At 40.0% G+C, this 17,299-nt stretch overlaps 1 protein-coding gene and 1 long non-coding RNA gene across 3 annotated transcripts in view; one reads left to right on the top strand and one right to left on the bottom strand.

Annotated features, from left to right (window-relative positions):
- LOC110828196 (repulsive guidance molecule A-like) overlaps nt 1-8,906 on the bottom strand; it is a 73,633-nt gene extending 64,727 nt beyond the window's left edge. Inside the window, exon 1 of the mRNA XM_022060685.2 lies at nt 8,660-8,906. Within this exon, the coding sequence (XP_021916377.2) occupies nt 8,660-8,670 (11 nt within the window). The 5' untranslated portion in view covers nt 8,671-8,906. The remainder of the gene's footprint in view (nt 1-8,659) is intronic.
- Nucleotides 1-17,299, top strand: part of LOC110834742 (uncharacterized) — a 276,144-nt gene that overhangs the window by 71,638 nt on the left and 187,207 nt on the right. The gene's annotated exons all lie outside the window — the stretch shown is intronic.

Below are 17,299 nucleotides of genomic sequence, written 5' to 3'. Positions count from 1 at the left end.
GATGCCACGGAGAAACCGGGGAAGCCCCCGGAGGAAAACTTCGTGTTGCCTAGACCACGGCCTTGCCCAACACAAGTTATATATTCGGGCATCGCCGGGAATCGAACCCGAGACCCCAGGATTACAAGGCCAGTTTTCTAACTGCTAGACCACCGTGGCTGTCTTCTTCTTTACGTGCAGTTATTGTGTGTGTGAGGTGCAAATTTCAGGAGGCCTCGACATTTATTGCCGCAAAATGTCTAAAGCAGGCGCCGAGCAGGCGGGGAATTTTTCCAACCTTCCTTATGAATGGAACACCGCGTCTGCTTTACGACATTTTCGTTTCATTGCCTACAGTTGTACATATGTGGAAAGAACACGACATGTAAATGTTGAAAAGCATGAAATCCCTCCGCGCAAAACTAAGCTATGAGCATGTGTATATATGTGGTTGGGGGGTCAGGGAGGGAGGGGGGCAGAGGTGTACACTTGCAATTATCACACCTGAGTGGCTTCTCCCTTATATTGGTTTCAATAGCACCTCTTCTTGGGAAACCAGGCGGAGCAAAGAGATAGGTTTGTACAAGGAACTATATTCTCACTCGATTAAACACAGCCGCTTTAGAAATCCTGTCGTAATATTTGCCCAGTGCTCTCACAACGGTACAAAAAATTTTACTACAATTTTTGTGTACTTTGTGTTGTGATGACACAAGTATTTATCAAGAAATTTAGTCACAAAATTAGTCACCGAGTGAGTGTTAATACAAGTATTTCCGAGAAATCTGTTGGCGTTGGGCTCCATTTATTTATCGCAGCTGTGTTAGTGTTTGCATAATGTCAGAATAAACTACAGCAGGATTAGATCGTTTGTAGAAAGGACCTACTAATGACGAAGTGTTAGTATCGTTAGACTGCGAACTGCAGGTATGATACTAAAATACAGATTCAAGTTTGATTCTTTGCAAATTTGTTAAGTACAGTATGATAAATGCTGTGAATTGTGTTCAGTCTGTAAGTGTTATTAAAAGGATTAACGAAATATAATGCTACAACGTTTTTTACAAGGAGCTTCATAATTTGTTATGTTCACAAGACATTCATTATTAGGGATTTCAAATCAAGGAGGCTGAGATGGGCGAGAGATAAAATGATAAATGATAATAATGACCACTAGGAAGAATGAGAATAAATCTATTTGGAAGGTGCGAACTGGAGTATCTGGCACAGGATTGGAACCGGTGGCGAGCTTTTGTGAAGGCGGTAACGAACCTTCGTTTCCCATAAAAGGGAGATATTAAATTCACAGGAAAAACTCTACTGGTGCGTGGTCATCATAGTTTGTTAGTTAGTTTAGCACCGGGTGTTGGTTGGGAAGCCTGAGGGGAAGAGACCGCTGGGGAGACCTAGACGTAGATGGGAGGATAATGTCAGACGGGATCTATGGGAGATAAGAGTTGAAGGAAACTGGATTTTGTTGGCCCAGGAAAGGGTCCGGTGGAGGGCTTTGGTTAATTCGGTGACGAACCTTCGGGTTCGGTAAGCCATCTGGTTAGTTAGTTAGTAGACAACAGATGGGAGAACACAGTGATTATCTGATTACGCCAATTCGCTTTCTTCTTCCAGCCGATTTGTGCTGTACGAAATATACATTATAAGTTCCTCCTTGTTGCCTGTCACCCAGAAACGGTTTTGCGATCCCCTGTCAACATAAACAGACCTTGCTGCTCCGTGTCGTCTGCTAGAAGTCTACCGACGTTTCTGAGGTCCTTGCAAGGCAGCAAGGACCTCTGAAACGTTTGTAAAATTCTAGCAGGTTACACGGCGTAGCAACCCAGAAGGCGGCCATCTTCAATATGTAAAGTTTAGTAAATGAGTGACCCGGTTCATTACAATCTTTTGGGCAACTGACGTTTAGCGTGTAAGAGGGTGGTGCTGCGTCAGGTGTGAAGCAATTAGCCCCCTACCGCTGACCTGCCTTTGCCTTACTCACGCCTTCATAACTTGCTACAAGACATTTCATTACAACGCAAGGACCAGTCGGTGGAAACTAAACCCTCTTTGTGTCTTTACCGTGAATTATACTGCGGGTAAGTTACCTGCTTAAAGGCTCCTACAGACGCTAAGGCTGAGGTGAAGATGATTATTGTCTTCTGGGTTGACGCCGTGTAGAAGTCAAGTAGATAAAAAAAATTGAAGTTATTTGCTGTCTGCATTTTGAGATTTTGGATTTTTGCAGTGGCGATCGATGTCCGTTTTTGTGTTAAGGACTTAGATTCTTCTATTCAAATTGATAATCTATAAACGTTTCTTCACCCTCATGATGGATGTCTTCTGGAATGTTGAGCCGCCCTCCCACATCCTCCAACTGTATGTCTCTGGGAATAATTTTAATATTATCCTCCCAACTACGTTTGGTATTCTGAGTGGTTTCATTCCTCAGGTTTTACAACTAAAATATTGTACTCATTTCTCATCCTCTTTGATTTGATTACCCTAATGATATTTCATGAATAGTACGAGTAATGGAGACCCCGATTATACAATATTAAATTGGATATTGGGCCTTTTTCAACTGTAATTTAGATATGAATACAGCAGTAGTCTGTAGAATGGATACTGCATGTGACATGAAAATACAGCTCGCTGACGTCAGTCTCAGTAGATCCATTTGGCCTATGCCTGCAACATTTTTTACCGCAACACACCCTAATTTGTGAAAGACACTTGACGACACACCACAGAATTTCGCCTCATGAAAAGGGGTACGAGACTATACATGACCATAAATATGTTCCACATAAATCCGTGTAGTCTGGTGGACATTTACCAACGTTTCAGAAGTAATTTCTTCCTCCATCATCAGGATGATAAGTAGAACGTAAATTCTTCCCATATGCAGGCGAAGGAAACATAGCATAATGTAACGTAAGTTGAATAAAACTATCGATAATGAACCTGTGTGTGTGTGTGTATATTACTTTGTTATAACCATAACGTGCTAATATACATTTTTTTTAAATTCACGGCACACTGGAAATCTTCTGGTGGTACACCGGCTGCGAGGCACGAATGTGTGACAAAAGTAGAAACATCTGTTCAATTAATTTTATGTAAAGTGCCAAGAGATATTTTAGTTTAATTTGAGTTATGATTTCTTTTGTACCGAATCCACACTGATAAAGTGTTACACCATTAAGATAATTTGGAACGCAGTAATCGGATACCACGTGTAAAATTAGAGAGGGGAAGTCGTTTTAAAATAAATAACAAAAAGGACATTATACTCGTATCACATGGATTTAAAAATCTACGCGTGCTGAAGCAGATGTTGGTCCACTCATTACTGAATAATCCGTTCTCGTTAAATGTTTCCATAAAAATGGAAGTTTATTGCGTAGCTCTTACATTTCGGTGTTTGGAAGGGGAATGCTTAATCCCAGTAACACGCATTGGACTATGTGAAGTATACCGGCGTTTCACAGGTCCTTGCTGCCACCATCGTTAGGGATATTTACCAGACTACACGACGCAACAACCCAGAAAACGGACAACTTCAGACTCACCGTCTCAAAAACCCCAAAACCTACTTAATCGGGCATTCTATTTAATTAATTCATTGCTGTCTGAAATCTTATAATTACCAGAAAACTTAAATTATGTACGTGCAGCTTTATCGAACATCAGTAGAACCGCAATTAGAAATGAGGGGTGTTTGTTGGCCTGGGAGTTAATGAAAGCGAAGTTTCATTTAACAACATCGTGACAGAGAAGAAAGATTTTGTGATTAATGTCCAGAATTTGCTTCGAAGTGTTTGTTAATTGTGTTCTTGCATCTTCTTTGGTTTATACGGATTTTTCTCCATTTTATAAATTAGATTTTTGTATCCCTTAATACTTGACTGAAATAAATATTATTGATTATATAATATGTCTAATAATAGCAGCATTGATAATAGCGGTCCCAGTGAAGTAAATTGCTACACTCTAAACGCAAGCTTAAAAAATGTGTCTTAAAAAAATACAATCATTGTAAAGGTTCTAAGTAATCCTCATTAATGCATGTAATTGGAAGCATGTAAACCATGTAATCTAGGCAGATTATGAAGATGTAACATCCACCTAGGTGGTAAATACCGTGAGTCTGTGGAGTAATAAAAATAATTATTTATTTACGTTTTAAGTGTATCTGCCGATTATTAAATTGGAAGAAAGCCATGCTTAGTTAAAAACAGAAACATTAGTTAATTTGAAGGTGGAACTCGATGATTCACACCAGTTTCCACAAAACTACTCCATATTTTTTGAAATTTATTCTTTCTTTTCTCTGAAGTTCGGTCATCTATAAATATGAAGTGCGCGCACGTTTGTCTGCATGTGTAGGCTATGAGATGTTACGGGGCGTTTCTCAGCAGTGTAATATCTCCTAATTTATGACAGCCATTTGTTACTTTAGAAGGCGTGGCGTTATCAGTGTTTGGGATCCCCAGATAATTCTTGGCCTTCAAGTTGCTTTGGCTTGGGCAGAACTGACATTATCATAAAAACGAACGTATTATTACCAAGGCTGTAATAAGTAATCTCACACCTCACTTCGCCTTCAGTGCGTATATGTTTCAGTATCAGGGTTTCCATTCACATTCTTGTCGTGATGAGACGACCAATCAAAAGGTGTGTGACATTAAGTGCATGAAATTGACCCATCTGAATGAGAAAAAGTTTAATATTTAATGTTATTTATATGCCACAAATTCTGTTTGGGTCCCCGTATTAATTAAATGTAAAAGCAAACTCTCTCTTTGTCGTGAAACGGGCACAACGGGCATGTTTTAACATACATAATTTTTTGTATTTGTGAAAAGAACCTTCTAGGTTTGACAACGTGCCTGAATTATCGACCTCGAAATTCCAACATACGCAGAATTGATTAAAAACGTCACCAGATTTTTGTCTGAGGCGTCTCAGTTATCATGTCAATACAAATGAGAGAACGATATATAGGATTTCTATAAAATCGAACGATGTATGTCGATACAGTTTTATCGATTCTTTCATAAACTGAGTAGTAACAGGGCCTAAATCTATTTGCTCTGCTGCCACAGGATTTTCGACTTATGAATAAGAGTTGCTATAATTAGCGACTGTAATTGAAATGATATGTGGGTTGTTGCAATATGCAGACTTGCATTCTTCACAACAAATGGGCTTCGAAGTGTAATTCTAACGGACGGTTGTTGTGCCAAATGGGGTCTGAAAAAAGAAAGGAAGACGGAGATAGTGGAATTTTAAAAAAAATGAGGAAGATGACAAAATGGATTACGAATGAAGGATAGAATTCATCATATTACAAGTATGCAGATTCTTCAGAACTAGAGTTAAATTGTCTCATAGCTTGGAGACTCGTGAGTTATGCCGATGTTTTAAACATGGAAATATATAAAGGAATGTTAGGTATTTCTAACCCAGTGGTAAATATATAAGACACTTAATGTTAAATAATTGCATTTTGCCCACAAAATATACTTATGGTTACATGGATATAATTCGCAAAATAAACAGTAACTATTTCCTTAAACAGGACCAATTGATCTTTATAATGGAAACGCTTTGAATTGTAATTCTAAAAATGATTTAGATGGACTTCGTGCTTCGAATGGTTAAATTGTATCTACTATGAGATCTCTCGCTTTATTGTATTATGTACAACTATGTCCTTCTTACAAGCGAAAGAAAACATTATTCTACCTGCTGTTGGAATCTGGTCACGAGCAGAATCGAGTACAGGCTGATAATCTCGAACGCGAAGTGAGCCGAATGGAATAATATTTTCGAAGCGTGTTGAAGCATCGGTCGGTCACATTTGTTCAAGTGGGGAGAGACTGAAGTATTTATGTTAACCCCGTCGCTGTCTGGTGCAGTAATCAGCGATTATATCTGTAGTTTCATAGCAAGTAGACCAAATCCAGATTATTTTGTTGTATAATTCCTTGAGCGTTCTAACGATAAATGATTATGAGATAAAATGACGCAGCAAAATAATCTGTAGCATCCGTCCAAAGAGATGTTTTAGTGATTGCACAGTATCAAGGTTTTGAAAACTATTACGAAGTTTAGCTTGTCTCCATCATCAGGGTGATGTTCTTCTTTAGACTACACGGTGCAATATCGCAGAAGACAGTTATCTTCAATCGATCCTAAAACTGTTGTGTCGTGTTTCTACAGTTTTAGAAGAACGTAGGCCGCCTCCATTTTGAGGTTTTGGAATTTTTTTTCGACAGTTGGTAAGGCTCCGTGCACGCGTGATAGCCCATCGCCAAGGCTTCTACCTACGCAAGACGAGGACAAACATCCATGTTTTAAACTCTGAATCTCCCGACAACTTTTAATCTCCCACACGTAGTCAATAATTACATGGGATAGCTCAATCATAAAATTAATAGCTAAGTGCAACCGGGATTCGATTTTCGGTGCGAATATAATTTCTTCTTTTCACCGTCACGTACAGGATGGCTCTGCTCCATTCAATTTCCTATCCAGTGACTAGACAGTACTATTCACCGCAGGATAAAGCGGCCGCAGCTCCGAGGTCAGGAATGCGTGGAGTTTGTCTCCGTGTTCTTTATACGGCTTCATTGAATGGTGCTTAGGCATATTTTAACTTTGAATAACGTTTATAAAATCACGGTACACTCGACGGAAACTGTAAATGTAAGGTAACGCTGGTGTGTAACTTCTTCAAACGCCAATAACTTGAGACCTATGTAAGATAGAGAATATAAACCTATATGTAAATTAAAGAGTAAAAAAAGGGCTTTTTCTACATGATGTTTACTTTATTCTATAATGCATATTTTACACATTTTTTAAATAATTACCCAAAACATGTAGTAACTGTACCCTCGTTCCTTAACTTCAACCGCTTGCTACGTCTAAAGCGTAAGAGTTAGATCAGGACATATTGCCACTGAAATACGTAAATAAACACGAGCTTTTCAAATTTGCAAACTGATTTTAGCTAACTCTTACGGTTTAGGAGTTTTGGCCATTTATTTCGTAACAAAGAACGGTTCTAGAGTGAGTGTGTTGAGTACATGACGCTACATATAAATAAGCTGTCGCCGGATGACGTCACGTATAGATAAGACGTAAAGGTATACATTAATGTGTAAATAAAATTTTATTTCAATACAAATATACTTCTATAGTTAAACGTTATTCAACGTTAACTAGGGAACTGTGGTTCCACTGTCAATTTTTTTTAAATAAAATAGATATTCACTTTTGGAGCATTCTTGTGCAGTATCATGATTTAGGGTTATCTGAATGCCTGAAGATGTATCACTCTGTTGATTGAGGCAGTAAGCACCTCTGAAACGTCGAACACTTCTACAAGACCACACTGCGCTACATTCCAGAATATAGTCGTCATATTTGTCGCAGTGAGAACCTCAAATCTTACCAGAATACGTTATTTTTAATATTTTTTTGACTTGTTAAGTAGCTTATCTTATGCACTTAAGATTACCTAAACATGTAACCCTTAATCTTACTAGGTATTTTAAGATTCAACCACTATAAAGCACAAAATTGGAGAATTCGTTGAGAACAGTGAAATCAGATTTGGCCCTAAAAATATTCCGTCTTTCAAACATGCATCAAAAATAGGTCTTTTGATCTTGGAGTTTTGTAAGCGTTTATTTTACTACGAGACACGAATACATTTCTACCTGCCAGCAAGAAGCCTTGCCTTCGATGGATAGACGCGTAGTGTCGGTCGACCAGAGAACCCGCTTAGGCCTCTGTTTACAAGCCTCTTGCTGGGGCCGATACAAGGCGAAGATAAAAGCGACAGATGAGCTTGCTTCTTGTACAGCATCTTCGTAACAATGGGACTGTACCTGCTAGCCGTATAAGGTTTGTCTCATAACAAAATAGCCCTAACGTATGTATTTGCAAGCGAAGAGAATAATTTTCTTGTATTTCTTACGTATGTAAACATGTTACCAGTAGGTATAAATAACCTATGAAGAACAGCTATATATCTGTGACAGATCTGTATTACTGTAAACCAATTTATTTTGTGGCTTATAACAGATAATAGTTCTGGTTAAGAATTCCCATTTATTAAACACAACTGTTTGTGATTTATATTTGCAGTTCTCCAATTCGTTATTTATTTACGAAGAATTAATATATATTACACTAGTTATTGGTCAAGAGAAATAATTTCTGCGAGAAAGTGTTGAGGGTTTGTTGATATTATGTTAAAGCCCAGTGGTAACTATGTGTACCACTTGGTTTAGCAATCAGCAACCCTGCATTTCGTATTACACTTACAAAGCGAAAACAAATCCTTAACCCTTTAAAGGCCAATATTAAGAACCACTGCATTTTTCCCAAAAGAGTGTATTTATGGATTTCTTGTGATTATTTTCTTAAACATCTTCAAGTTAAGACGTTGAAATTTATAATAGAAATTCGTAGTGTTTTCTTCGGGTAGGAACTGAATTTTAAGTGCTGTTTAGACGAGCTTTGGCTTCAGGTGTTTAAAGATGGGAGTAGTTTCAACCCCTGAAGAATCATCTAAATTAAATATTCCTAAGACAATGAACACTTCTCAATCTAACTGCAGTATAATGAACCAACAATCATTACATAACTGTTGAGAAATATACCTTACCTTGTAAACATTTTAATCCAGAAACGTCTGATTCAGAAGTTTGTTGCAGGGGACGCGAGATAAATAACTTCAGGAAATGATGACACAAACCAGAATGCGAAGTAACGCATTATCCTATAAATGTTAACCCAAACCGCTAGTAACTGCTCGCACACGAGTGTCTATTCGACTATCCAGAATCTTAAACCAGCAATTGTGCATTATAGTTGTCACCGAGCGTCGGATATGAGACGGACTGACAGACCACAGGGACTGAATGATATGGGTGGTAATTCACCTCGCCTCCCCTCGCTTGGGATCTTTATTTCAATTTCTTCAATTGGCTTTTCTCACGTCTCAGACCAAGCCCGAACCATTGTGAGTGATTGTGAGTTCCCCTGCAACACGTCTTAACACCCCCACGCCTCTTCCCCACCTTTTATTAGCACCCTCCTCTTCTCATAGTTGAGCAAACGGTCACAGCTGGCTGGACCAAATCACGTCTCGTCCCTAAAGCAGTCACACACCAAGGGCAACCTTAGGCGAAGAAAGAGACAAAAAAACACGAAAACATTCTTAGACGAGGGGGAACACCTATGGATCACTGAATTTGGCTTTTTGTTGTCCAAGGAGGGCCTGCGGGAAAATGGCTTCTCAGAAAGGAGTCGTTTTGGAACTCGATCATTACGCGGGACAAATAATCTTGGTGAGATTTCGGGTTCTCACTGTGGCGAGTACGAGGGTGACTGTCTGCTGGGATGAACTAACTAACTAGATGGCTTACCGAACCCGAAGGTTCATCGCCGAATTAACGAAAGCCCTCCACCGGACCCTGTCCTGGGCCAACAAAATCCAGTCTCCTTCGACTCCTATCTCCCGTAGATCCCGCCTGAGATTATCCTACCATCTACGTCTAGGTCTCCCCAGCGGCTCTTCCCCTCAGGCTTCCCAACCAATACTTGGTGCACACCTCTTGTCTCTTCTGGGATGAATCGTTGGTTAACTTCTACCAGACTACTCGGCGCAATATTTTAGATGACAAGTCGTCTTCTGATTAATCTTATTTTGCTTTCCAGTGATAGGATTACAAGCCTGTTCTGGCTTCCGTCCAACATTTACGAGGATCTTTGAATACCTTTTCTTTCTCATCACCGATAATTATCATCATTCTTTTTGTGCAGTCTGTGTAGATGTTCTGTCTGCTCTGTATCTGTCGATTTATATGGTGGCTTATAAAAATATATGTGGGTTTTATTTTCTATCCTGTACAGAGAAGCGTATCCTTGGCAATTCTTGAAAACTTCATACCCGCCATTGTTTCTGTTAAAATTTAATTTTCATTTCGAAGAAGTATAATAGGACCTTCTAATACGAATTGCTTTTGTTGCTTTGTTTATTAAATCTTTAACGGTTTCACACACGTGATTAATGCATTTTCGTATGATTTAATTTAATTTAAAACTATGATTTATCAGATGCTCGCCTGGAACACTATTTTAAATGTCTGTGCTGGTGTTCGAGTAGCGTTTGAGAATTGACGATTTCTTATAATTTCCGTCCTAACACGGAAGTAGGGCACAATCTGTGCTTATCTCTTCCCGTAGAAGTAAAAAGCAACGGGATCAGAAGGCGGGAGTGTCAGCAGATAAGGAAGCATACCGCCGTGTAGTCTGGCAGCATGCACCTCTGAAACGTCAGTAAACTTCTACCAGACTACACGGTGCTCTATCCTAGAAGACAGTCATCTTTTTTCGTCGCAGTGAGAACCTCAAAACTCTACAAATGCATTTCTAGCAACTAAATTCACTATAATACACTCTCTAAAGAACTGAAACATAAAACTGCAAGACTCGAACTAGGCGTCTGTGGGGAATGTCCACAAAGACATTTTACTTTATGTGTTAACAGCTCCACCTGGAATGTGTTCGCGGCAAATTCAGAAATTTGTGGTCCTTCTGTGCTAATCCGTCACAAAGAGTTTTGGTCACGTACGAATGGCTCTGAACAAATTGCCATGACCATTGTGGCACCAAGGTCATCACAGGACAGAATGTTTTGTGTTATACTGTGGAACCTCGATATACCGCGGACTCTGATATACCGCTGTTGTGATCATGTTCCCTAATACGATTACATTATAAGACTATTGCAACGTTTCTTGCTGTAGTGTGTTGGTACAGGGGGTAAAGTCCTTCGTCCGCCATGAATACGTATGTTACTGGTTTCTCTAACCTTGGGGTTATTTTGTTCAAACAGAAAAATTTTGTGAGCACCACTTTTGTTTGAGACACGAAGAGTTGCATTGTTCTGATGCTAATGTTCTGTGCCAGCAGCATTGGTGAAACGTAAGTTTGAAATGTACCTTAAATTCAATGTATTTTAGTAACTGGATAAATGTACATGATATCAGGGATTCCAAAATTAGATAAATGTAAATTTCACATATAACGCGGACACTTAAGCTGTCCCCCGAAACCCGCGTTATATCGAGGTTCCACTGTATTTGAACCTTGAAGTTTTTCTTAAAATGTGATTGCTCCAGGCGAAAATCTGGCAAAGTCACCAAACGAATCCCCCTACATCTTATTTTACGAAATATTAACAGAATGAAACCACTGACTTAAATGTTTTTTTGAAACTTTGTTAAATAATGAAAAATTCTGTCAATCATTTAGACATGTGTGAGATGAGAATTCTTAGGCCAGGATCCTAGGACATGTCTATGTAATAAGCAAAGGAGTTAATTATTGTTACGTATTAAAAGTAATTAATGATTATATTCAGTGAGTAATTCCTATGATCTGTCCACTTACGACTGCAGTGTTAGCATGCGATGACTTGTAGATTTTATCTTGCAAGTAGCTTTGCTTACAAGCAGATAAAGTCATATTGTAATTTGTAAGACAGGGATTGTGTAAAAAGCGAAACAAATTTGTTGACAGAATGAACACATGCAAATTTAGGAACAACTTAATAAAGACACAAGGTACACGCGTAACTTGTATAATGACGCACGATTGAGCCAGTGTGACGCTGTTTTCTTCGCCTTTCAACTTGTCAGTGTCCGATGATTCCTCGAGAGTCAATGCTGGCTGCTAGACGTTAAATAAATACTGCAAAGTCATGCAGTTTACTTCATCGGCTCGCGGAAGCAGAAATTAAGTTCAGTTTAAAAACAATTAATACTGCTCTTGTAGAAACTGTTCTTTGTTATGTGGTCTCAGTAATCTTAAGAGACGCTGTGAGTAAGTTATTGGGTAAATTATATATTCTTATAACATTTCTGATGGAGAATCTTGAAGGAGGACCTAGGCGTAGACCTTCATGGAAGGATGATTTCAATATGTATCTTGCGAGTTAGGTTAGGTTAGATTAGATTGAGGTTGGAGGACATGGTTCAGTAATAGGTTTTATACTCGGCGAAGAGAAATCGGATTGCTTAATTAGCATCAACTTTGTGATGGTTACGGTCTGCGTTCTCGTTTGCGTTACGGACTGAATTTTTAAACATTATGAAAACGAGCTTCTCTTCAGAGCCTTAATAAATTGTGAATGGTTCTTTTAAATCTCAATCACCAGAAAAATTAATTTATAGATTTATTAATTTGATATACTGCACTAGATTACAAATCATCTTGACGTGATTTTGTCCTGCAGTCTGGTGAATGATCAGGCTGTGCTTACATTTCTCTGTTTCTTCTTCTACACTTATTTCCTTACTCCGTGTTTTATGATATTTATATTTTCGCCCAATAAATTAACATTACCAGCATGGCACAAAACCTGAAGTAGTCTATCCAGTTCGATTCCCTGTTTGCTTTCTCGAACATTCCTGATTAAGTATTTTAAAATAACGTTGAAAATCAATGCTGACAAATCATTACCTTTTTTAAGACAATTCTTTTGGAAGTGCAGTAGACAGATATTTGTCTGTACAGACTTTAGGTTGTTTAAACATTCTGTAATTAACAAAACTAGTTTCATTGGTTTGTCGAAGTGAATGAGAGAATTTTGTGTATTTCCCTCCTAGCTGAATCATAGTTGATATAGTCAGGTTTTTGCTGCTTCCATCATCAGGACAACGTCAATGCAGCACTTCTAAAATGTCAGCGAATTTCTGCCAGACTAGGAGTCCAGCAATCCAAAATACAGCTATCTTCATAATTACTAGCTAAAATCTCATTGTATTGCATCACTTCTTGCCTCTACGTCTTAGAATTTGTTACAGAGTTCGAGACCGCTCGTAATTTCGGCCTGCAACAAATAGTCACGTGTGAACCAAGTCAGCGCTGTTTCTTCAGTAGTAGCGGCAGTGTTTGAGCCATCTGGTTCTTTAGCTCATCCAAAGAAAACTTTCTTGCCAGGATTAATGGCTGCTCACGGTACCTCTTTCTTGTTCGTGGTATATGACCAGAGGTTTGTTTGCTTGGCGGGGCCCCGTTGCTGTATGCAGGGCGTGTCAAGACTGAGGCCTGTAACTATGACGACGCTCCATTGTAAACACAGAGGGCAAGATAGCCTCGACACTCTTTATGTAAAGATATGGAAGGACATACGTTTGTCAGGAAGAGCGCATTCCGGATGGAACTGTGAGACGTCTTGTCTGCGTCTTTGCATTTTTTGGTCTCAGAAATTACAGCGTGGTCAATGAATCCCAGAAAATATCTGAACTGTGAGTGGAGATATCTCTTCCCCCTCTGCCAAGCTAAACTTCTTTTCTAAAGGATATTGACTATGGTGAATTGCAACAGTTTTGGTTGAAATTCTGCGCATTATCTATCGTCTGTTGTTTGTCATAACGCAAAACTTTAGTATGACCGATAAATATAACCCTGGTTCCATTCTCTGTAGACGCATTACGACCCCTGAGTGTAATTAGACACACCCAGTAATTGTGTCGTGCCTGTGACTTTAATTAGGACAGTGGTGCTTAGTAGGTTCTTGCCCTGTGAGTGTAAGTAGGACGTTACAAATTGTTGGTTCGTGGTGCTAGATTGTAATTGGAGTTGGCGCAAATAGGTGGAATTTGCGCGTGCGCTGAGAGGTTACAGAAGTCAGATCGTCACAAAACAGGCCTACAGATTCCCAGGATACGTCTGGAACATGTTTCAGGCCTTGGTTATGCTACCAGGTCTCGGCCTTGGAACATATTCACTGTACAACGTTTCTTAATCCGAAATCGGTTTACACCGCCGACTGTAGACCGACTTTACGACCCTGTAAGTCTAATCTTTACGACTCCAAGAAAATATTTAATGACCTGCATTTATGTTACACGTGACTATACATTGATGCACCGTATTCTCGGAGTCACAAAGGAAGTTCTTCCCCTTTGAGTGATTTGGTTTGGGTCGCGGTTAGGATTCGTTATGGAGGTGGAGGAAATCTGAACATTCCAGGTGGCCATGGAATTAAATGAGGCTTCATCATGCGCGTCTCACCTGGGCCATGGCTGCTAATGCTATTGTTGGCGGAGGCCGTCATCCATTACTGCAGTGTCAAGCTTGAGTGGTCAGGTAGACTAGTCGGCGGTGACACCGATGGTTCACGTTTCTCGGTGAGCATCACAGAGATATAACAATACATGAAGGCTCTTTGAAAAGAAATACCACAACCAGTGAACAGTCTAAACTGTAGAAGTTTCAAAAGAAATTTTATTTTTCTACTGAAGAAACATTCATGTTCTAAAAATCGTGCTGTAGCTTAGGGGTTCGTCGTCATGTACGTGAATGTAGGCGTATCCCAGCGTCTGTTTTGCGAGATTATTGTCGATTCTTAGAAATCACAATGTCATAAACGTTCCAGGTAAGCCGCATCTGTAGCCTGCCAAAAAAACGACTGGTGATTAAGCACTGAGGTGAGACTTTAGGTTCTCACGGTGGCGTTTATGAAGATTATTGTCTTATGGGATATTGCATACGCTTCTAAAATTTGTAGTCAGGTATTAGGCCTGCATATGCGCTGTAGTAAATTACTAGCCTGTCCGTATTCCTCACTTCTGTCTGTATTCGAAAGGACAGTTCAAAGACAAGATCCATAGAGAACAGCATGGATAAGACGGACAGAAATGCAAACACTCAAAATGTGACATCGGGACCATTAAACTCTGAACATGGTGCCGTGTTTGCAGAGCGGGGAGCTGGAGGTCACTACTTAGCCCCCCCCCCCCCCCCCCCCCCCCCGACTTCGCGTTTGGTGACAGTAGGCGCGGCTCCTGCACCTTCCTGGCTGACATCGTCTCTCCGGTGACGTAATATTTGCCGAAGCCATTTTTCACGTCCCGAACAGAATCCTGTATAGAGACGGATGCAAAACTGTAAGTTTCGTCAAATGACGGGAAATAATTGTTACATCGACTTCACGCCATGAGGTGGTGTGCGGCTTTTGTTATTACAATATTATTTACTCTGACTTAGTCGTTACCTGTGGAGGGAGATTAGCTTGGGGATACGAGGCCCAGTGGGAGGCCACACGTACTTTTGACCCGCAGTGACCCAACCCCCACGCGTCTATCACACGAACAACGCAACCGGTCTGTTGAGTCCCTTCGTCACGTGACACGAGGTACTGCGCCTCTAATTCTTGCCTTTCGGGTCAGCAAGCCGTCACCAACCGCGGTTGGCGGTTATGGAAACCGCGACCGCTGTTAACTTCTTACCACCTAGTTGCAACTATAGTTACCACCTGCTTCAACAATCGCCAACTTCCAATTGGAAACTTTCGCAAAAGCTATATGACACATTTTGTTGAAGAAAATTTGGGAGTACAATGGACGCAAAGCAGCTCCGAGCCTGAGCGAGGGTCGGTGAAGATGGAAGGGGAAAGTGACAGCAAGACGACACAGAGTCTGTCAGAGTATGTATACTTTTCCTAAAAAAAACATTTCCTCCCACTTTTAATTCCGACGAAATCGGTGACATTTTGATTCTGCACTGTATTTTTGTGTACCAAAGAAACAAAGAAACACTAGCAATGTAGGAACACGCTATTCCTACAGTCTAAATGTTATAATTTCACATTCTTCGTTTACAAGGAAGGGCTGTCACTTCGCGGATTTTTCCTCCCACGTGTGTAAATGTAACAGCAATACAAGCTCGGAGTTATTTTGTTTCCACTGTATCGAACGTGTTTGTAATAACAAACAAAATGCATAATCTGGGTAATTATGGTAATTGCCACGATGGTCATCAGTCGCTGTCTCTTATTTACTTTGTCGAAGTGGAGAGTCAACCTCTGGGGATCCCATAGCGTGCATTGAAAATTGCCCCCCCCCCCCCCCCCCTCATGTTTAAGCTACGCAGTTCCTGATCAAGGTGATGGCTCGCCTAGTGACTGTTCCTTCTGCAAACACCGCCTACTCACAGCACAAGACCACTCACCACAGACCACATTTTCTGAGAACAGCCCACACATCTTGAGCTACGGTCCTGTTAAGGACACGAAATTATGTAAAATTTCATTACGAAACTTTCGAAAAAACGCATTTTATATTAATATGTTTGTTTCTGTAATAGCAACGGGTTTCATTTATTCTCTTTACGTAAAATTTGTAAAGCAGCGCATAGTTAATTTCCGACCGACCGTCCGTCCGCCTTTTATACTCATTTGGTACGAAGGTCTTCAGCAAAACTCTGGTGTGTGTGTGTGACTGACTTTAGTTTCGGTCCTTAGCTGTGTGTGTGGGCAATATTTCATCATCCATCTTGCACTTAAAATATTTGTAATTGATTTCCTTCGTTATGAGTTTAACCGAACGTCGAGTCCGAGTAGTTGGCACTCCTGCTCGACCCAGAGACTGGATATCCTGAATAAGGGCATTTGTGGTTTTCCTTAGTCCCTTCCTCACGATGTTACCTCACGTTAGGTCATTAAACCTTAGGCTCAACAAGCTAGGAGGAGACCATCTTCATGTGAGATTTAAGGTACTCACGGCGGCAGATATGAGAATGGCTATCAGTTGGGTTGTAGTAGTTTACCAGCGACAGCCCTGATGATGGAGGCAGCAAGTACCTTTGAAACGTCGGTAAACGTTTACCTAATTACACCTGGCAAAACATCGGAGTTAACAGGAATAATTATTTCTTTGAACAGTATTGATCAATATAGGATTTGATACTTTCGCGGCGAGGACAATCAATAAAATCTTCTCGGGCAATCAGCCGCGTTAACGGGTTACCAAAGTAAACAGACGTTTCGGGAAAAAAGTTAACGCGGCTGATTACCCGAGAAGATTTTATTGAGTATTGATCAACTTATTTTTTATATAGAAGTGTTGTGTTTTCTTTGAGGTAGGAAGTGCGTTTTTAAATATTTAGACGATTTATGTGTTGTGTATTTAACAACGCTGTCAACAGGTATTGAGACTAACACCGGCTTTAAAGGGTTACCAGTGACATCTGGCTGAGTTAGCTCTCGTCTCTTCAAGGGCACCATTAATCTTCGAAACTGGAAGACCCAGACTGCTACGTGCGATTTCGAGATTAGGGGCAGCAAATAAAATAAATGGAGTTATGTGTGTGCATGTATAACAAGAAATGTGATACCGCAGACTTGATTTAGTTTCAGAACAGTGGAAGTTTGTTTCCTCAAAGACTCGACCGACGTGAGTCTTATTTTCAAGTCTTGCAGACTGTGAACACAAACGACGAATACGTAATTTAA

The sequence above is a fragment of the Zootermopsis nevadensis genome, unplaced genomic scaffold (genome assembly GCF_977971745.1).
Source record: "Zootermopsis nevadensis isolate Lab colony 2312 unplaced genomic scaffold, Znev_1.0 Znev_ptg000007l, whole genome shotgun sequence".
NCBI lineage: Eukaryota > Metazoa > Arthropoda > Insecta > Blattodea > Termopsidae > Zootermopsis > Zootermopsis nevadensis.
This window is presented reverse-complemented; position numbering and strand designations above follow the sequence as displayed.